General features: G+C 44.7%; 2 protein-coding genes across 3 annotated transcripts in view; one reads left to right on the top strand and one right to left on the bottom strand.

Annotated features, from left to right (window-relative positions):
* The window catches only part of LOC137778879 (neurocan core protein-like), a 34101-nt gene extending 16805 nt beyond the window's left edge, over nucleotides 1-17296 (top strand). For both annotated transcript variants that reach the window (XM_068566240.1, XM_068566230.1), the window contains exons 6-20: nucleotides 527-654; nucleotides 948-1232; nucleotides 1761-1904; nucleotides 2003-2086; nucleotides 2181-2338; nucleotides 2437-2599; nucleotides 4070-5236; nucleotides 9083-9199; nucleotides 11440-11553; nucleotides 12660-12711; nucleotides 12906-13012; nucleotides 13253-13335; nucleotides 13946-14090; nucleotides 14982-15164; nucleotides 16053-17296. In XM_068566240.1, the coding sequence (XP_068422341.1) occupies nucleotides 527-654; nucleotides 948-1232; nucleotides 1761-1904; nucleotides 2003-2086; nucleotides 2181-2338; nucleotides 2437-2599; nucleotides 4070-5236; nucleotides 9083-9199; nucleotides 11440-11553; nucleotides 12660-12711; nucleotides 12906-13012; nucleotides 13253-13335; nucleotides 13946-14090; nucleotides 14982-15164; nucleotides 16053-16171 (3049 nt within the window). In that variant the 3' untranslated portion in view covers nucleotides 16172-17296. The remainder of the gene's footprint in view (nucleotides 1-526; nucleotides 655-947; nucleotides 1233-1760; nucleotides 1905-2002; nucleotides 2087-2180; nucleotides 2339-2436; nucleotides 2600-4069; nucleotides 5237-9082; nucleotides 9200-11439; nucleotides 11554-12659; nucleotides 12712-12905; nucleotides 13013-13252; nucleotides 13336-13945; nucleotides 14091-14981; nucleotides 15165-16052) is intronic.
* A 2261-nt stretch (nucleotides 17297-19557) lies between these two features.
* On the bottom strand, nucleotides 19558-22120 carry LOC137782231 (transmembrane 6 superfamily member 2-like). The gene is made up of 10 exons (XM_068571429.1): nucleotides 22023-22120; nucleotides 21375-21478; nucleotides 21193-21290; nucleotides 20989-21092; nucleotides 20818-20900; nucleotides 20618-20742; nucleotides 20275-20376; nucleotides 20071-20163; nucleotides 19860-19979; nucleotides 19558-19770 (listed from the first exon to the last, which is right to left on the bottom strand). The coding sequence occupies exons 1-10, from the start codon at nucleotides 22112-22114 to the stop codon at nucleotides 19558-19560; spliced, it is 1134 nt and encodes a 377-aa protein (XP_068427530.1). The 5' UTR covers nucleotides 22115-22120.
* Between the last annotated feature and the right edge of the window lie 275 nt (nucleotides 22121-22395).

The following is a 22395-nucleotide window of genomic DNA, read 5'->3' as shown; positions in this document are numbered from 1 at the left end:
AATTATATATAATATATCTAATATTTTAATTTATTTTATTTTATTTTATAGTTAAATGTTCATTGTTAGTGTTGTTGTTGTTGTTAAATGTTGAGCACCTTCTGCCCAGCTGTCCTGGGCAGAAGGTCCTGACTTGACTTAATTAATTGATTATCAAAATTGTCAGCTGACTATTTAATTAAACAACCAGCTTCAGTTTCATTTGAACTAATTCTCTGATACGAAGACGTTTGCTTTGTTTTGTTTGTTCTCTTTCTTCTATTTTCTCACTTCCTCTGCTTCAGATTCTTCTTCTACTTTTTCAACACTCTGTTTATTTGCTCCTAATTGCATTTCAATGTATTTTAGTCTCTCGCCCTTTAAAAGACTTTACGGATTATAATGTGTTATTAACTGACATTTAAAAGTCAACACTTTAATATTCGATATGAGATCACGTTTCCACACGACACTGTCACTTATTCCCCGTGATTAGTGGAATAAGAGCTTCGTTCTGGTGTGTGACTCCCACTCGTTTCCTTCACAGCTATTCGGTCCAGTTGCCAGCGCTCGGTTGCCTTGGACACAAGGAGTACTCAGCTGGAGTGAGGAATTATGGGAAGAGGGACCCCAAAGAGCTGTTTGATGTGTACTGTTTTGCAAAAGAACTGGATGGTACACACACACACACACACACACACACAAACACAAACAAGTATCAATAGAGCGCACATCATAATCTTTCTTTCAATGTGAAAAGACAAAAAACACTTTCTTTTGCATGTAAACATTTGTTTTCTTTTTTAAATATAAATCTTCTTTAGCAGCCAATGAGCGTGGAGCTGGATGCCTCTCCATAACAGAGACGTCTTTATCCTTTACGTACCGTTAGAAGTGTCGTCACAGTTCTCCATGCAGGTGTTTTCCTCTCTAGAAACCCGACAGACATCCCCTTCTCCGTCCTCCAGGTGAAGTCTTTCACTCGGCGGTCGCCGGCCGGCTGACTCTGTCGTCGGCCTCGGACCGCTGCGTGTCCCTCGGGGGCCAGCTGGCCACCGTGGGTCAGCTGTATCTGGCCTGGGAGGCCGGCCTGGACAGCTGCGCGCCGGGCTGGCTGTCCGACGGCAGCGTGCGCTACCCGGTGACCCGGCCGCGCCCGGACTGCGGAGGGAGCCGGCCGGGAATCCGCACCGTCGCACCGAACGCCACCGCGGACAACGGCACCGAGCTGTATGACGCGTACTGCTACAGAGGTACCTGAAGGAACACACACCGCCTCCAGCTGCACTGGCCTACGACTTCTATTTATGGGAAAGGAGTTTGGAAACTGTGTGCAAAATCCTCCTGTGCCAATTTTAAGGCCCGGCATGCCCCATTCAGACAATCTTTTGGCATAAAATACATAATATTTTTCCATTTCTGAACCGAACGACACAGTTTTTTGACTGAAACTCCTTCCTAACAGACCAAGTCTTTGTTTTATTGTGATTTTTGTTGCAGATTCTGATTCTTTAGGTCCTAATCTTTCCAAAAAGATGTCTTATTGACGCTACAGGAGGCTTTTTTTGTGTATTCTGTCTCATCTTATTCTGGATGTTCATAGTTATGATCAAAATATCTTTTTAAAAGTGATTGTTTTTTGCAGATATACATTTTTTTCACAAGAAAAAGTTATGTGTGTTTCTTTCTGCTAAATTAAAACACAGCAAAGCTTTGACACCAACTGCATACGACCTTTGAGTAACAACCATGTGAACCTCACACCTCAACTTGTTCCCCAGGTAAAGTGAAGGATTCAGGCTCCATCTCTCAGATCTACACCTCTCTGTGGAAGCCCTGGAGCTACCTCGCCGGCACCAGTGACGCCGACTCCTCAGGGACGGCCGGTCCGGACGGGACGACGCAGCAAACCTCCACCATCGAAGGTTTTACATTCGTCTACGAATAGCCGATTTATAGCCAGCTGATTTAGATCAGAGGATCAGTAAACACACACACAGTAAGACTGTCCTCGTCCTCACAGGGTCCACAGACACCAGTGATGTCTCACCATCAAACTGGACAGGATTGGTTGACCTGGAAGAGGAGGCCTCCGCCCACAACGCATGTAAGGCTGATTTCTAATGTCAAATTGATTATTCGTGTGTGGACCACAGCAGAGTGTAGATTTGTGTTCATGATTCAACTGATTGTGTCCTCAGCTTCAGACCCCTGGTCCTCAGAGTCTTCGGGGTCATTCGTGACCCTTCAGCTGATCCCAGGACAGCACCTCTCAGATTGGGGAGAGCCGCTGGAGCCCGGCCCCGACTCTGAGGAGTTTCTCCGACCGCCGGTCAACCCCACTCCTGCTGACAAGAAGGTGGCGCCTGGTTCAAGCTTTTATTTTGGGGGATTTAACGAGAAGGAGCAGCGTCACCGGTCCAGCTGACTTCCTGTGCGTCCATTTTATATTTGTAGGCGATCTCAAAGATTGTCAAGTCCATCTGGAAGCCCTGGAACTACCTGGCTGGGACCGGAGACGAGGAAGGAACGCGAGCACCAAGCGGCCAATCAGAGGAGGACGAGACGGCCACAAAGAAGACAGAAGACGGGTCCAATTCATCCAGCGCAGCGTCACCAAGTGAGTGGATACCGTTTATAATGTGTAGGGTTAATACACTAATAATATATATATATATATATATATATATATATATATATATATATATATATATATATATATATATATATATAATGAATAATGAATTTAAAAAAGTGCTTTTAACTGACCTGCATGGAAAATATTGCAATAATGATTTAATAGCTAAATGCTAAAAGGACTGCATGAAAAAAAGCCCTTTAATAATATAAAAAGCTGTTCATATCTTGTTGAGCCGCCATTATTCTGGTGTACAAACACTAAAGTCAATACCTAAAAAATGGATTATACTTTTACACTGATATTTATCTTTTCAGCTTGAAAATAATTAAGAATAATTACCCATACCCAAACGAGCAGATTATTTATTTAAACGTCTCCTATCAAGGCTTCGGATGTCGTATTAATTTTTGTATTTTTTAACTGATCGTTATTCAGCAAACAAGCGAGACATTTCATGGAGGACAAGCCGAGTCCTGTGTTTCATAAATCTGTGATTTATTTTAAATACTTATCAACAAAATGCAGCAACTCGGCTCTTTACGGGACGAGCAGTAGATCTCTTATCGCTCCGGGCCTTGCTGCACTGGCCTCAAATCAAGTTTAGGATTGATTTAAGATTATTTTAATCACTTTTAAGGGACTCGTCGGCCAAACCCTGTCGACATCTCCGAGCTACTAAATCCTTAAAACACCAAATGTCCACTTAGGTCGTCCAACCAAAACCAGTCGGCTGTCCCCTTAATAAAACATCGAAAGACTCACTGCGCTAAGTTGGCGTTTATATATATAGAGAGAGGTTTTAGAGCTTCACCTTCGTCAGTTTGGTCTTTGCCATTTATTTATTTGTTGTATTTTCCCGTGGCTGTTTTAAATGAACCGTTTCAATGAGTAACGTGTCAAGCTTTCAGAAAAAAATGTTATTTAATGCCCTGTAATTACAACAGGCAGAAATTAGTCAGCGGCTATGTGGTGTGTAAATACAGCATGTTATTGGTTTGAAAGCTCACTCTGCTGAATGTTGTGTGTTTAAAACATGCACCTTCTGCTGACAGGCAGTGAGACAGGTGAGTATTGACCTGTTTATCCCTGTGCTCATATTTATCTCTGCGACAATGATGTTAACATACCATATAGGGATCTGTTCAGACCTTTTATTAAAAAAAATAAATCTTTACAGTGTCCACAGAGGTTTGCTCGCCGGCTGTGATCATATATTAAAGTGTGGATGCTGCTGGTGCAGTGATGGAGGAAAAGCAGCTGATGGACAACTCCGACAGCTGAGAAGTGTTTGTTTTGTTCCCTCGGCAAAGCAGAGCGAATCCAATAGACAATTTCTGCTTTGTTAGTCAATCTTGGCTTTGCCTTCTGCACCTTTCTCTCTGTCTGCCGTAATTGGACTCCTGACTTCACTCGTTCTTTCAATTTTTATTTGTTTTGTGCCCTTTGCAGGTTTGTTTTCTTGGGGGAGTTCGTGGTTCAGCGGCCCCTCCAGGGAAAACTCCACACCGGTCGGTGAAGACTCTCCCACTCGTCTGGCATCTACTTCGGCCGCCTCCAGTGACTCCATGCCGACTGAGGGCACCAAGAGCTGGCACACTTCAGATCCACGCATGTCCACCGCCTCCAGCTCCTCCGCACCTGGAACCGCCTCCTCCAAAGGAGAGGCCTGGATCCGCGTCGAATCGGCAACCACGACCCAGGAGACGGTGACCTCCAGAGGCAGCGGCAGAGGAGGCAGAGGTCGGGGAAAGAAGAACAGAGGCGAGGACAGGAGCAGGGGAGAAGAGAAGGCGAGAGGAGAGGATAAAGGGAAAGGGGAAGAGGAGGGCAGCGGAGGAATCACTGGAGCGGAAGCGAAAGGGGAGATACAGGTTTCACGACGACCGGTTGGAACGAGCAAACCGAGAGAAAGATCCAGAGAACGGTCCAGAGACAGAAGCCACAGGAGGGGACAGACCACCACGACCACGACCTCGTCCGCCACTACCACCATGACTGGGTCGGAAAGCGCCGACTTATCCACATCCGAACCCCCGTCCACTTCACCGGCAAAGACCCCATCCCCATCAGGCTCACCAGATCCACGCCGACCTCTCTCCTCGTCTCTATCTCCTTTGCCCTCCGTTACCGCGTCCCCGTCTCCCACCTCCTCCCAACCACCCCCATCTCAATTCCTGTTTGAATCCCAATCTCCATCCCCGTCCAGTCCATCTTCCTCCTCCCCACCCCCGTCTAGTCCATCTTCCTCCTCCCCATCTCCGTCCACTTCCTCACCTTCATCCAATTCCCAAACCTCATCCATCTCGGCCTCTCCATCGACCTCCCTGCGTCCGCAATCCCCTCTTCAAACCTCTGGATCGGGTGACGCGGCTCCATCTCCTCACTCCGACGTCCAGCAGAGCTCCAGTAAGACCCTGACGTCGTCCCGCTGGATCCCAGTGGAGACGGCCGCTCCGAACAGCTCTCTGGCTCGTCCTCCATTACTGTCGGGAGCCCCAGACGTGGAGGAGTCCGCCTGGTCTCACGCCGTGGGGTCCGGGGCCCTTTTACCTGGCAACATGGAAGAGGAGAGCAGCAGAGGAGTCAACATCAGCACCACGACGCTCAGCCCAGCAGGTGAGCATCGGATGCCTTTTGTCTTATATTATTCAACAAAAGAAAACACAATTTTGACTTTACAGGCTTCAGTGAAAATTCAGATTGTCCGCAATGTGGGTCTTATGTTTGTATTGACCATCACTTCTATCTTCACTGGGCTTGAAGTCACTGGTGCTAAGCTAGCTGTGGGTTTTCAAAACACCTCCAAATCGGAGTTTGGCTGCTTGTTGAAGGAAAAGTTAGTTGTTCTTTTTACCCAGAATCAGATGAGAGGACGGATGTCTGAATATACAGATAAACCAGCGCTGCTGGCCAAGAAACAGATCGACATGCAGGGCTTTGCATCGCCAATGAGAGCATCTACAAATCACATTGTGCATAATCAATATGGAACAACGGAGAACCTTGGGTCCAAAACTAAGACGACAAACTTTGCTTCTCCATTCAACCTTAAAGATCCACTTCCTGTTCTTACCCTTCACAATAAGAAATAACAGTTTAACTCAAGTTCAATCAGAGCATTTCACTAAAGGAAACTCAAGGAAAACGCTCAGGGTAGTTCAGGCTATCCAACAGTTTACCTGAGAAGGTGAGCTAAGGTCAACAGGAGGTTTTGTCCGCTCACTACGCAAATCCATTCAAACATGTAGTGTCTCAAAGTGCCATTGATATGAATAGCTTTGATGCAAAATATACCCAGCCGAGCATTTTTGCATTTGCGTGTTTGTGTGTCACGGCCCTTGCGTGTGAAGATGAATCGATCGTGTGACTGTTTTGTGTTGGTCACACTCGGGTGCGTCGATGTGCCGACATCAGGAGTTACTTTGGTAGGTTCAGTGTTATCGTGTCTGATGGGAAATGAAGGCAGATGAAAATAAGACCCAAGCTGTAAATATATGCAAGTATCCTTTATTATGTCCTTTTCATTTCCTCCCCCTGACCTCGCCACTGGCGTGTTTATTCAAATAACTGTTTATCTCCTTATATATTCCCACCAGAAGCAGAGAGCTCGTTCCCGCCGACACACAATCGGTTGATTAAGTGCAGCTCTGCGTTTCTCGGTGAAGCTCCTGGATGACCAACCTGGTTTACTTTGCTCCATAATGAGCGCTCACACAGGGAGCATCCCATCACCTGGCGGCCATCATATCACAATTCATCTTCTTATGCTGATGCATTCTCCTACCTTTTCCAAAGCGGCTCATGTTTTGCGGCGTACTGAGGCTGTACGGCCTGCAAATGTATTGACAAGAAGCTCAATCACCTGGTGCTTCTGGCGTACAGTATGAGGGCTGATAAACCGACACGCCGGACTCCTGCAGGCAGAAGGCCACGAACACACGAACACACAGCGATATCTCTGCTACACAAACAGGAGAAGTGGATGGATGGACGCTCGTCTCCAGTTCACTCCCTCGTGGTTGAGTTTTCATGATGGCGGTCAGTGTTTTCTCTCCTGACTGGATCACGCAGCACTTCATCAGTCAGTTAAATCAATGAAGAGAGAGAAAAAAAGCCTGCGGCCAGATTCAAGGACCTTCAGCTGCAGAGTAAATTGATCAAAACACAAACAAACACATTCAGACACGAGGATTCAACACACAATGCAATCACCTTTTCTTCCCTTATCTGATCCTTTTAAAACAGATTTTTTTTTATCGCACCATCTTTTTTCTTGTGTCCACCTTCCTCTGTGTGCTTCCCTGCACCAACCTGTGACTTTTAAAGTGTTTATATTCCCAAAGTAAACCACATTTCTTTAGCTTTTCTACTCGGCTACGTGTGGATTAATACTTTGAGGTCTCCCACCGTTCCCTCCATCCCCTTCCTGTGCTATATCTGTAAACTTATTACTTGAATATTTGCTGTTGCCAGCTTATTGTTGTTATTAGTGTCGGTGTTATCGGCCCGCTGTGCAGAGCGAGGGACAGTCCACTCCGTCAACTCCTTCCTCCGACTCCTATTGATTTTTCTGCACCACTCGCTTTAATGAACGGCCAATCGCACAGAGTTTATCTTTCACACACACGCGCGGGTGTACACACACGCCGTAGTAAATCTGCTTCTCATAACAGTCGGTGTTTGTCACGCCGTCCCGTGACCTTGACTGACGCAGAGGGCGCATTCACACTCCGGCCTGGACGTTGAAATGAAACGCACGGCTGCTTTTAGCACCTCGCTTCAGCAGAATACAAACCCCCCGGGCCGAGGATGGGCTGATTAAACTCAACATTAATCTACCGACGCTATTGAGGATTCGTACTCTTCTGATTGAAAACCCTCAATCTTTTATTTATTTATTTATTCATCATATCCCTCCGCTGCAGCCGATATCGTGATAATCCAGAGGACGTGTGCTTTTAGATGTCTGCCTCTGGGTCGTTATTGGACAAGGCTTTACCTCATCGCCCTGTGTAAACACAAACCCGCTCACACACACACACACACACACACACACCGTCATCCTCACACACACCACCCCCTCCTCAGCGGTCCTCGGTGTCAGAGAGCTGGCAGAACAAAGACTCCCACAGCCGAGCTTTTCTTGGCCTGCATGGAACGAGTGCTGCCTTTCAAAGACCTGGAGTTGCTGTAACGAGCGGCGATGGCGAGGAACACGCGGTGGCGCGTCAATGGATATGCAAATGTGTGATGGTGGAGGGAGACCACACACACACACACACACACACACATTTTTTAAAAAAGCGGGGGGGTTGAATAGCGGGACCGAGGCGCTCGGCGGGAGGTCTGCTCGTTTCTGTCGCGGACGGCTAAATGTCTGAAGTTCTCACGCTGCCCGCTACGCCTTCGGCGCGGCGAGCCAAGGCCTCGCTTTTCCATATGGTAACCATGACAACTGTGGCTGCGAGGAGACGGCGAGGGGTTGAGGCGCTCCGGCTTCTGATCCCTTTCAGAAAAAATGAATAAAAAAAGAGTGTGAAATGGATACGCGGGTGTTATAATCACCACAGTGGTGGAAATTAGGGTAGCATATTTTTTTTTACTGAGTCATGCTTTTTATTAACCTTTTGGAAACCGTGCGTGGAAATTTTAAGTCCCAGCATGCCCCATTCATACAATCTTTTGGCATAAAACTCGTAATATTTTTCCATTTTTTAACTGAATGACAGTTTTCTGACTGAAACTCCTTCATAACAGGACAAGACTTTGTTTTATTGTGATTTTTGTTGCAGATTCTGATTCTTTAGGTCCTAATCTTTCTAAAAAGGTGTCTTATTGACTCTCCAGGAGGCTTTATGGGGGAATCTGTCTCATACCATGCTGTGATTTTTTTCTTCTCATTTACCTGCATGTTTTTTTTGTGTGTGTTTTCTTTCCTTGTGGCCCTTTTGGCCAGATGCATGGCTTGTTTTTTGTATTTTTGTATATTTCTTACCTTTTGAGTGACGTATTTTTCTGTTGTAGAAATAATTAAATAACATTTCAAGTATAAAATATATATATATATATTTTTTTTTTAAATATATATATATATTTTTGAAAAAAAAAATATATATATATATATATATATATATTTTTTGCAGATATACATTTTTTTCACGAGACTTTGCTAAACAAATACACACAATAAACACAAGTATTGGAATTAATTTGAGGTTCCTACAACGACTCAAACAGGGAAAAGGAGTTCTAGAGACAACATTGGTTCCTCAGTTTTCTACGGGGTTAATTAATAAAGTGAGGAAAATTGTTTTGAAGCCTTCCAACTTTAGAAGATCACCATGGAATAATCTCAGCTTCCATTTCCAGAAAGACAAAGCATTCTCCTGTACGGTATCACTCATCACCTCCTCCTTCTCTCATCCCTCCATCCCTCCATCCCTCCATCCGTCTGTCTCGTAGACGAGGTGGAGCCCTGCGTGACAAACCCGTGTCTGCATGGAGGAAAGTGTCTTCCACAGGGAACGGGCTACAGCTGCTACTGCCCACAAGGATACACCGGGGAGAACTGTGAGATCGGTGAGTGATGCGTACACAAACGCACACATTCACACACATCCCACACACACATCCCACACGAGCGCTCACACATCGTCAGGATGAAGTCAGCACTGCCTCAGTCCATATTGACGTAAGAGTCTGCTCTCCAGAGGCCTGTTGGCAGGTCAAAGGTCGAGCTGCACGTCACGGCGACGGGGGACTTTTAAAGGAGGCCGGAGGTCAAAGGTCATGATCAGACCCTCGACAGTAGGGCCATGATGTCGGACCCGCAAAGTCAAAGTATTGGTAGTTTTCACTGCCGAGGTTTTTCTTTTCCAGCTGAACTTCTGTCGTAGTGCGACAGCACATTGATTTATTAATTTATTGTCCCCGACAAAAAGACCTGAAGGTTAAGAATATTTAAATTTCTTAACGCGATGGCCTTAATGAGCAACAAACTTCAGAGAAATCCACTTGTAGAATTTGATATGTTGCTGACAGAAGAAGCAACGAACAAAAGAGGAACGATAACATCGTGCAGTGACACACATGTCTGAGATGCTCACTGTTGTTTGTGATCACACTCTTAAAGGTTAGAGATAAGATGCGTTTTACTTCAGGACGTCAAAACCCATCGTGACCTGTATGACCTGCAGGATGAAGAGCGACGGACTGAATCAGGATTCAAATTCTTCCTGATCGATTCTTCTTTATCTACATGTGATTTCCTCCCTCCCTCCGTCTTCCTGCTCTTGTTCTTGACCTGTGTGGCTGCAGCACAGCGTGGTCGGGTCTGAGTCATGTTTCTGCATGCAGGTGTAACTCTGAGTGATCAGGTGTGACTTCAAGGTGAGAATGAACCGCTGCAGATAAGCAGCTCACACTGATCGTCGGGGATCCGCATGCATTCGACACTTTGACTCGACAGCTTTATGCTGCATGTAAACAAAAAGTTACGGGGACCAGCCATCGTTGTAAAGAAGATGATGTTTCTATCGTTTCAATTTCAATAATTTTCCCGACCTCGGACCTGCTGCAATCATTTTGAGTTATGCCACATAACGAGCGGCACGGTGGCATAAATAAAACACAGCTGCAGAGAAATCTAATCTGCAGACTGTCCTTCTGTTTCTTCTTTAAATAGTTTCCCCCTGATTTAAACCCCCGTGGCGAGACCCACGCAGATGTTTTCACTGACTTCTCAAGACGAGGCATCTTCTCAGGAAAGGTTTCTCAGAGAAGAAACAGCTTATTGTTCGTCGTGCTTTTTGTACAGGGACTTTTCTAAATGCTCTAAAGATGAGGCCAGTTTTATTTCCATGAACCTGCAAACAAAACAAACAAAAAAGAGCACATACAGTATTAATTTTTGTTTTATTAGCACACATAAAATGCATATAATAAAAAAAAGACAATTAGGCGTACGAATACAAACCGTCTTGGGCTGTGAACGCCTTCCAGTGTGTTAGTAAGTTTTATCTGTCCAGTCTCAGGAAGATGGACAAACAATCGCGCTGACAACCAGCAGCTGATGTGTGGGCATGCTCGAGGGTTTTGTTATGGATTTGCAGAATTATCTCTCTGAGGAGCAGCTGCCCTCTGCACGATGGAGGAGAGAGACGAGGGGATCCGACTTTTTACGTTGAACAACAAAGAGCTTGTGTTTTAACTATGAACTAAAAGGTTGATAAGTCATTCAAGGTTTGGCAGCGTCGTAGCGCAGCATCGTCGTGGACGGCCGCCAACACGGGGGCTCGAACTCAGATCCTCCGGTCGGGTTCATCTTCTCTGCCGACTCGTCCTCCAAATGCAGAACTGCTGTCAAGGAAAAATAAATGCAAAGTGCTATTTCTCCCTCATGCAGCCTCTTTTGTGTAAATGGAGACAATGGACAAAAGACAAAAGAACAAGATTAGACATCAAGTCAGCCCTACACTTAAATGCATGAAGAAGGATGTAATAACACTTGAAGTGCTTTTAGAGTGTCTTCCTCAGAGAGAGAATGAGGACAAATTAGGAATGTGAAAGGGATTACAGCCTCTGTATTCTCCTCACAACCTGTTTGAATTACACTATTATACTTCTCTCGCCAAAATGGACAATTTCCCCGTTCAAAGGACCAAAGAGCTGCTCGCTGCGTCCGCATTTCAATGGAAGCAAACGGCCACAGAGGTTTTCTCTCTTCGTGAACACGATCAGCAGAATAAATCCTTTTACATCTGAACTCTCATGAGATCTGCAACCCGGCTGCTCTTGCTGGTCTTTTTCTTCCCCTCCAGACGTTGACGACTGCCAGTCTGAGCCGTGTGAGAACGGAGGCACTTGCATCGACAAGATCGACTCGTTTCTCTGCCTTTGCCTGCCGAGCTACGGAGGAGACACCTGTGAGAAAGGTGAGGATGAGATTATGCATCAGAAACATTCAGCCCGTGGATAACACAATACCTGAACCTGTGAGGATTATAATCTTGATCAGCGTGCAGCTGTCCGTCATAACACAATACCACAAAGATGCATCTGTCAGTACGTGTGTGGTTGGAGATTATTGCTGTGTAATGGATTGTATGCAGTTTAAAAGGTGGCATGTGGAGTTTTCTTGCTTCCCTAAAATGGAACAAACTGTGTGTATATATAACTATATATACATATATAACTATATATATATATATATATATATACACACAAAATATTAAAAGGAAATGAGTAAGATTAAAAAGGACAGAGAAGACAATATATAATAAAAATGAGCACAATTTAGTGGATAACACAAAACATATAAATGTGTAAAATCAAAACGAAGCCAGAGAAAACAACGCGGTTTTAAGATGCTAACCGTTCAAAGCTAACTAAAGTAAAATAAATATAGGGGGGGGGGGGGGCAGAAAAACAAGCCGGGGAAAACAAATATAAATCAGGCTAAAGCTAGCAATGTAAAATAGTTTGACGCAGGTAATCTGATATCGAGGTGTAATCAGGATTATCAAAGAGCAACCGACGTGGACCCGACGGCAAAAAAAACGCAATTTAGTTCATGAACATGAAGCAACCTCACGTGTGTGTGTCTGTGTGTGTGAGTGTGTGTGTGTGTGTGTGAGTGTGTGTGTGGCTTTAATCACCCCCGGTACCCCACGCTGCAACAACACACACATAAGCGCTGATTCATCACTTCTCTGGCTTCAGCCTGCAGACCGGCGCTCCTTGCACTCGTCGTAATGAGAATGAATGAATATCCAACCTTTGCTGTTTTAAATGAATCCACTGGCTTTAGTGTTATTAATGAATACTAATAGTGAAGCGAGAGGCCTGTGTGATTAGTTCATGCATTATGTGAGTCATGTATGTTTGTCTTTATTTGCCTAAAGGGATGCGACACTTGGTGCCAAAAGCTTCTTCTCTTATCTTACTTTGTGTTGCGGCTCATACTTCTACGCTTTTACGTGCCCTTAAAGAAATAAGTTCAGCTTCTCATATCTTCTCCATTTCCTCTTCACCTTTTCAGACGTAGAAGGCTGCGAGCACGGCTGGAGAAAGTACCACGGCCACTGCTACAGGTAGATGATGAAAGACTGTTAAAATGAATATATTTAACTGCAGCCACAGGTGCCTCATCTGTCTGCGTTACTCTTTTATACCCCGGAGTCGTTCGTGATTTAGTCACCGCGGCACCAGCACTACCATTTAAACTTCTTCTGGCTGCGCGATGTATGAAATATGTATTTTAATATCCACTTTCACTGTCCCACAGATACTTCACACACAGACACACCTGGGAGGATGCAGAGAAAGACTGCAGAGAGCACAGCGCCCACCTCAGCAGCATCATCTCAGCTCCTGAGCAGGAGTTCATCAACGGTGTGTACGCATGTCTGTCAATGACCTCCAGCACACATAAGACACTGGAATGTTGTTTGAATAGATTTAGACAAATACACATCCTGTATGACAAGGATATAGGATGCATACAATTGAAACAAAACAGGAAAAAACACTGAAAGTCAATTTTACTTATTTCCATCGTCTTCCTGATTTGTTCATTTGATGCACGATAAAAAATAAAAGCAGATCAGAGTCTCAACAAGTTGTGTGTTACAGGTCTGGGTCACGACAACGCCTGGATCGGTCTGAACGACCGCACAGTGGAGGAAGACTTCCAGTGGACCGACAGCAACGACCTGGTGAGTGACCTCTTTTAACTCTGCTGCTGTCTGACAAGCTTCAAATCCATTTTTTTTAAGGTTCCTTTAAATCCACAACCCACATCTGTTATTATTGATTAAAAGTAAAAACACAATCTGGTGGAAATCCAGCTTTTCAACATGAACATGATGTGAGAACTCTTAAATGTCTTTAGGTGTTTATTGAACAGACGCATCATTCTGCTGGATGGATAGAGATGATTCCACACAGTTCAGAGGTTTAACCACGAGAAAGAGATGAACAGAGTCCATATGCACATTATTTCACACCGAAAAACAATTGGTCAGATTGTACACAGAGCAGCTTTTCAGCATCAGCAGACTCACAACGAGTCACACCAGTGAGAAGATCGTCTTGGAAAACTCAACTAGATGAATCTTAACATCTGCAGAGAGATTTGTGTTCAAAAAGACCTGAAAATAAGAGATTATATGTTTCTTTTAGCATTCTAACTGTGCCTCTATTTGTGAAGTCAAAGTGTAACGTCACGGATGTTCTTCATCTGAAGGTGTTGGTTGCTTTCACAACAGAAAAGGTTGGAGTCTGGCGCCGCTGCAGATGAAAGCAACTGTTTTTGCTGTCGTGCAGGTCTACGAGAACTGGAGGGAGAGCCAGCCGGACAACTTCTTTGCGGGCGGGGAGGACTGCGTGGTGACCATCGCCCACGAGGACGGCAAGTGGAACGACGTGCCGTGCAACTACAACCTGCCCTACATCTGCAAGAAAGGCACAGGTACGCAAATACTGCGGGACTCCGTCTCGCCAAAGCAGGCGAGATGTACGTCCTGCGGGACCTTTTCATGAAATCAAAGCTTAATCACTTCACGAGGAGAGATTGTTGCTGTCTCACATTGTGTTTTCTCGCTGACCAGCTGGCCACCTCTTACTCATCACTGCTCATCATCGGTTCTCGTGCTCTTTGTGTCAAAAAACATTCAGCCGTTGGTCATTTGGACGTTTTTTTCCTCGCAGAAAAATTGCCAGCAGACACAAACTTCGGTGAAGATTGTGAGTCGGTCTCCGTCTCAGACCTGTATTGATTTTCGTGAGCAATATCAATCTCAATCTTCTGCTTATTGCCAACTCTCCTTTGGGCTCTCAGACGCTCGTCCAGACGGCAGAACTTTTAGTTGCAGTTATTGCCAATTACTGCCGCTGTCCACAAATATAAAAATAAGCCAAAGTTTGCCAAGTTTCCCCCAATACTCTCCCACGCCTTCCCTCTGTGACCCCGACTCGGCCGACCTGCACGCGAACGCGGCCAGAGGATGCAAAGAAAGCTCAAGACTGGAGCACGCCGAGAGAAACGAAGGATGGTCAAGAGCTAGAAGAGATGGAGGAAGAAGGGATTAAGTGTTTGTCTGGCTGCGGCCTCGTGGCATTGGGGATTGTCTGTATTGTCTGTTGTCGACTGCAGAGACCCATTACCTCCTCCTGGCCCCTCAGAGCACACAAGGCTGCCATCTAGGGCACATGTGCAGTATTTAATATGGACAATGCACTGATATGTCTAGTATGCATGCTTGAAATACACACTTTTAGCAGCATATGCATGTCTGGATTGATGAGACAGAGGTATTGTGTACACCTCTCATCTCTGTGACGGTTGTGTTATGTCCTGCAGTGTTGTGCGGGACGCCGCCCGCGGTGGAGAACGCCCATCTGATCGGTCGGCGGAGGTCACATTATGACATCCACGCGGTGGTGCGCTACCAGTGCTCCGAGGGCTTCTTCCAGCGGCACATCCCCACCGCTCGCTGCCGGGCCGACGGGAGCTGGGAGAGACCGAGGATCATCTGCACAAAGTGTGAGTGCCCAGTGTGTAGTTTAACGCGTTGTCGTGTTTCAGGGAAGGAGCTCAGGACTTCACCGGGTTCAGCTTCTTAGCTGCCGAAACCAAAAAAAATGGCTGCCATTTTTAGTAATTAGGATTCTATGGAGTTAATGTGTCGGCTTAATAATGGAAATGTGACGTAAAAGAATAAACGTGTTATTTCAGTCATGGAACAAAATGATTTCTTAACGTAGTGTGTGGGTTGTTCATCAAACTTTTTAACTCAGTCAAACTGGATTTGTGTCGCCATTGTCTCTAAAAACAAAAGCATTGTCTGCTTCTGACTGAAGATCATTAATGCGACACATTATTATTATTATTTTTTCCTTTGTGACTATTAAAATGTCGTTGCCACTGATAGCAACCAAAGGCCTAGAATTGGTTGCCAGTTTCTCAAAATGGTTGCCATTCTCCACTATCACTGTTGACCCCTGGCTTACTGATTAGTTGGAGGCTAAAGATTGTTAGTATCAGTTTTTAATCCATAATAATTCATTTCTGAATCATCTGATAACCTTTTTGTGTCAGTTGTAATGTGTTCATTGTTATCCTGCCCCCATTTCAAGGTTGTCATTGTAAAAGGTTATTATTAAGGTTACTTTCCTGATTACATATACCATAATTTCTGATTCCTCAGGTCCTTCAATACTCATGAACAGCAACTTACAACACAAAAAAAAAGATTTTTAAAGGATTTTATAATTGATATCAATACCAGAATCTATACTATATTATGGTACTTTAACATATTTCCTAATTTACCAGTATTAATGCAAAGTAGAAGCAAGAAACAGACGACAGTTGTGCATCTTCTACAGTAAACATCAAACATAAAGCGTGTGTGTTTTCCTCCCCGTTCAGCCCGGCGGTCCCACCGGTACCGACGCCATCACCACAATCAGCACAACGAACGCCGCGGCCACAGGAGACACGAGGGGGAGGGCCGCAAGGCCAGAGAGGACGCACACAGCTACTACTGAACCAAATAATACAACCTTCTTCAACGGCTAGGTGCTAACCGCGGCCCATAAAGAAAGACAGTAGCTCATATCATCGCCTTCCCTGTTTTCCTACTTCTAACCGCGCTCCGATTGGCTTCACGTCTCCTGATGAATAGGTTTTTCGTACACTAACATACAGTTTATCTCCCTGAGTTTGAGTTTTTTGAAGCTTTTCTTTCCCCTCTAACCCGCTTCATTTAACTGAGGTCCATGCGAACACTAACTGTACCACTAACTCTCGTTAACATCCCTCCCGAACGTCTCAATACAGTCAATCCTCCTGCTGTCTATGAACTAAAACCCTCTCTGTCCGTCGGACTAACAGCTGTGCGTGTGTGTGTGTGAGTGTGTGTGTGTGCATGTAAGAGAGAAACTTAGAAAAGTGCAGAGTCCCTTTTTTTTTTTGGTTGTTGCAAAGGTTTGCTTGTTCTTCATGAAGCCAGGCGCTCGTTCTGTTAGCGAAGCACAGATGTAATGATGCAAGTTAGCGTCCAGTCATGGCGACTCTGAGCTCTTTGTATGTGTAGCTGTTACTTTTATCCGATGAGCACCTGAATAGTTAGTTTTACTCTACTGACGTGCTTTTTTTCTAATATTTGCTATGTTCGTGTTGCGTTACTATTTATTATGAATTGTTTGCGAGTGAATATGCTTTCTTTTTTTTTACTTATACTTCAGAGAGACAATGTAACATCCCTTTTTCTATACCAGTATATAAATCAAACTATCAACAATAAATTCAGTTTATCATTTGATTGCGTCTAATCTCTGTATTGTAAATATCGTGGTGTTTGTTTTTTGGGTCCCTGATGAATAGCTTGATCTGGTCTCAATGGTGAATATGTCCCATACACACAGATGGGACAGTGAGGACGGGATTACACAACACTATCTTGAGATAACCACTTGATTGTATCTGAATTGCTAAATACTTTCAGTCTTTGCACGGCTACATTTACCTGAAGGGTAATACGTCACTTCTTTTTTTTTTTTGTGTCTTTGGTCCCTTTGATATTTGATCGGTCGTCCACTTTTTTGGTGTTCTTATGACTTTTTGTCCTGCTGTTGTGTTCCATTCTTAATAAAGTGAGAAAATGAACAGCACTGCTGGTGTTTTATTGTTTCGTTTTTTAATTCAAACCAACAAAACTCTGAGCAACGCTCGTGACACTTTGACTTAAATATCTCTACTGGATGGCTGACTGTAGATATTCATGGTCCCCAGAGGATGAACCAGGGGCAGGATTTTAATGCAATAGGTTATAATGACAATATTTCTGCTTCTGACGTAACAGAAGTTTAAAGTCTTTGCTCAGTATTTCCTACAGTGCTGAGTTTCTATTACACAATAGATGTTTCTCATTATTCACTCGTACACTGTAAAACCTGATGAGTAAAATCAACTCAAATAGTTTAAGGAAACCGAATAACTCGAATCCTTTTAGTGGAAAGAAATGCTTAACGGAGTACAAATAACTCAAGTATTTATTGTTAGATATACTTTAGTAATCTGTCTGAACGAACACATCCACTCTCTATGAAATCAATTTAGATCAAATGAGTTAATACAACATGACTTAACTTAATAAGTCTAGCAGAAGTTAAACTTGACTGAGTCTTCATGGCTGCAGTTAATTATGAGGTCACGTGAGTGTTTCACTCACGTGACCACAACTCTGTGCCCGTTAAGTTGGTTATTTTCCTTCTTTCATGAAGACGAGCTGGTAGCTTTTACAGCGTGGTCATGAAAATAAACACGAGGGGCAGTTTGAGCAAAATCCACTCACCGTGAACGACACGTCACATCCGGGTCCTCCGACGTCTCCTGGGAACAACAACGTCACGTGACACAGCTCCTCTGTGCCGAATGACTTGAACGTCAACTTTTAAGCAGTAAAATACACGTTTTTCTCTTCTGTTCCTATTTCTTCATTGGATCTCGGCTGGGTCTGTGGTTCCCTCCCTGCAGGCCTGCAGCGCCCTCTATGGGAGGTTTAGAACACTGCAGAATGAACCCCACAATGAAATGCATGCAGGTACACGTTGTTTATGAGGATTTGTATACTGACAGTTTTCTATATTGACTCGTAATTTTACTCGTACTTGTTGTACTTATTTGTTGCATGTTGTAAATGAATACAACTTTTAATCTGAAATCAACTCAAACCACAGAAATTAATCCATGAGTCTTCACTGTTTAAAGTGCTTTTATAGGACCGAAGCCAGGATTTTCATCATATCTCTTAAATCCAGACAGCCTCTTTATTATCTTTATATTTTATTTATTCATAATTTTTAGTCAATCTTTAGTCATTTAAAACTATTTGCATATACCAGTTTTCCTAAATGATGTTTTTTTTTTATTACTTGTGTTCCGCTTTGCTAAAATGACATGAAATCAAAATGTAATTATAAAATGTGAAAAGTGTGCCATGGTAAAATTACACTTTGGAACCAAAAGCAAAATAAGGTTTGCGCCATGAGGACTGACGTGGTTTACCTTAATCCAGGGTTCATTCCTTATCAGTTTGACGAAAGCAGAAGAGTTAACCGGGAAAGCACACGAAGCACAATCTGCTCAAGCTGTAACATTAGATTTATGATTGACTTTAAGTGCAGATAGACTTCAGTAAAACATTCAGACGTCGTCTGTCTCCCATTTGAGTTAAGAACAAGCCCAATGTAGTGCTCCATTTTTATTTACTGCACAAAATAAACATGAAACAAAAAGGAAAACACTGAGAATCTGAAATGGATTAATCTCTTACTTGATGGACAGAAGTATCTTGATCATCTTGTACATTTACTAACTGAATACGTTGTGTTTTAAACGACCAAACTTTGAAGATGCCACGTTGGGCTTTTTGGAAATTGGATCTTCAAATATTTTACACAATATAAAAAAGGCACCAAGTGGAGTTTTTCCTTCATCTAATCTCCACTTGATGAGCATCGGCTATAATCTCCCTTATCAGCACTCAGTGACTCTTCTTTCAAAAAGGTACTCAGTTTTTAAACAATGAAAACTGTCAACGTTAGATGAGTGAACATACACTTCCAGCTGTAGTGTGGATAGAAAGATGCACGAGGATGATTGGTGTTGCCAAACGGCATGATCCAGATTAATAGTCTTAATTTGGGTCGATACCAACCGGATATCTGCATGAGTCACCTGAAAGCCGAGCACAGTCCTCGACTCCATCAACAGCTTTCTTATCAGAGTCCAATAGTTCATGCAGGGAGTGCTCCCGCTGCGTGAGGTGACCCAGTGTGAACGGGAGCTTGAAAAAAAAGTGTGTTTTGGCAAAGAGAGTCTCCAGAAAACGCGAGAAGTGTTTCTCGTCCGGCTGCCGCGTGTGTGTGGTCTAGTTCTTCTTCTTCTTCTCGCTGTTGGTCCGTCCCTCGGGAACGGGTTTCATAAAGTAAGCGGGGTTAGCGTGGCAGCGCAGGGCCAACAGAGCCGGCACGGCGGCCAGCAGCACGTTCAGGCCGATCACCGGCCACCATTTGTCTGCTGGGACTCGGTACGTGAAGGGAGTGCGGGAGTGCAGAGATGCTCCGATATGGCACCACTGGGCCTGAGAGGACGGCGGGAGGAAGTCAAACTTTCATGCTGCATTTAGCTGAACAGCAAATGAAAAAAAAGACATAAACAAATCACAGCTACCTGAGCCACGGCCCCGGCGAAGAAGATCGTCCAGTCCAACATCCAGCTGCATCCAGGTGTGGTCAGGCCGTAGGTGAGGACGGTCAGCAGAGGCAGGGCATAGAACAAATACACCAGCATCTGCAGGAGGGATGCACAAAAATATGAATCATTTTGAACCAGAGTGTTGAGTATATGGGATGTAATGCAGTGTGCGTTTCTGCAGACGAACCGTGACCCTGGGAAAGCTGACTGGGTCTTTGAGGTAGGGCTCGTACTGGTAGATGTAGGTGAAGCAGCTGTCCAGAGGGCAGTCCAGCACCACCTGCAGCAGAGCAGCAGGGATGCTGTGAGTTACAGCGTCCGTATCCTCCCCCATGTGAGCTCACGGCTCAGGGAGTTCATTCACAAGCAGACGTGTTGTCGTTTTACTCACAAAGCCTCTGAACACGGAGATGGCCATGCATCCCAGTAACAGGACAGAGAGCAGCAGGTCGACAGGTCGGGACAGCAGACCTCTCTTCTGCTCCACCGAAACCTAATCAAACGTACATGAATTACTTCAAGGGGTCATTAAAGCCTATTTTAATAGACTGCATGAGTTATTCACATTTGTCTTTATTTATTCAAGGAAAAAAAACACACAAACGCCTGTTTCACAAAATGCTACGTTCATTTTAATCTTTGCTTTTTCTCTCACTGCAAAGATGAATACTCAAAATCAAAATGTGCATCTATCGCGTCTCTACCGACACACATAACACCATAAACATCTTCACCTTGTCTGCTGGGATGACTGGGACCTCTCTGGGTCGGCTGAAGAGCGAAGCGGCCGCCCAGAAAGGCGCCAAGAAGAACGGGACGTTCCTCCAAAAGGCTGGTCGAATGTTAGCCCCGTGTTTCCCTGAACAAATAAAGAGATCAATAACAGAAAACAGACACAAACGATGCAGAGGGTGTGATGAATCAAATCCCTCACCAATGACCACTCCTGGGATGTGAACTATCTGATGGGCGATGGAAGAGCCCGCCCACAGCAGCCCGAGGCCTCGATAGGACTTCCTGCAGGGACAGAAGACGCACCGGTGTCACTCAGAGGACTCGCTGACGTCACAGCGGACGGGTTACTGACGGCGCTGACGCAGCTCACCCTCTGAACATGCGGCGGATGATGGTGAGGAAAAGGACCAGGTGAATGACGCCGTCCCAGTATGACATCATCACAGCGTAGGCGGTACTTAAATGAGGCTCACCCTGAGACGACATCACACGATACATTTTAACTTCAAACCATTATTAAGGAGTCGACTCAGGCAGAGAGAAGGGGGGGTTGGCTCAGTGTGGATCCTCTTACCATCTTCAGGTAGAAGCCCATGAAGCCAGAGATGAACCCATCCTGCTCCAACGCGTTGGTCAGGCCCACCACGCAGGTGAAGGAAAACTCTGCAAACACTGAACACACATGAAGAAGCACAGTGAGAAAAACACATCAGTATTTCACCGATAGATGCGAATGTCTGCGTTTGACTGGTTTACCGTAGAATAAGGGGTCCACTTTCATCCTGTTGGGCACAGTGATGACGAGGAGGAGGAGGATACATCCCAGGACGACCATCCCCATCCCCAGGATAGGAAGAGGCCTGAGGAGTGAGGAACAATGGCGGGAGTTCATACACCGGTTTGCAAAATTGTGCTTTATTTCCTCAAAAATAAATCAGCAAATTTGTCAAAAATGTAAATATCCATTAATATATTATACATTCATCAGAAAAAAGGTGTGAGAAGTGAAAATGAGTTGTAGATAACACCATTTAATTAACGCCATAACACCTTTACTCCATTTTCTTTTTAAAACCTGCATTAGATTCAAAAGGATCCTGCAAGTGAAGCAACTGTTGTTCCGTCTTTGGAGCAGTTTGGATCAATGGCACTGATCATACTGATTCATTATTGTGATAGTGAGGAGTCTACACTCAATTTGTTGTCTTCCTATATTTACTTTTTCCTCAGATGTAGCCTTAAGGCTTCATGAATCTTAAAACCAGGTTACCTCCGGATAAAGACCTCCTCCTCCCTCCCTCGCATTATAAGCTTATTAATATCAGCGGCTTTAGGCCCAATGTGCAATGGTTCAAACAGCTGGCCGAGATGCGAGTGACGTTATTACAGCGCGTGCACACTTACTCCTGAAGCGCGGGCATGTTGTTCATGGCGTACAGGACTGCAGGAGCCAGCAGAGAAAGCATCAGCACGCAGACTTCCACCGGCGGCCTCATTGTTGACGCGTTAGTTTCACTTCTTTGAGAAATAAAAAAAAGTCCACACACACACACACACACACAAAGTGCATCTGCTAAACGCGCGTGTTTGTGACGGGAGGCATGTCAGAGAGTCCTCTCCAGAGGAAGCAGCTGATCCTCAGCAGCGGCTCCTCGACGCCTTTTAATCCGCCAGGAAACGACGACGTCGCTCCGATGTTGGCAATCTGGTGGCAGGTCTCAAAGTTCAGCACGGGAGGAGTCACGGCTGATGAGACACACTTTGAAAGGGGGGGATT

Source organism: Clinocottus analis, unplaced genomic scaffold, assembly GCF_023055335.1.
Source record: "Clinocottus analis isolate CAN_PGR_092001 unplaced genomic scaffold, fCliAna1.0.p SCAF_11, whole genome shotgun sequence".
NCBI classification, from domain to species: domain Eukaryota; kingdom Metazoa; phylum Chordata; class Actinopteri; order Perciformes; family Cottidae; genus Clinocottus; species Clinocottus analis.
This window is presented reverse-complemented; position numbering and strand designations above follow the sequence as displayed.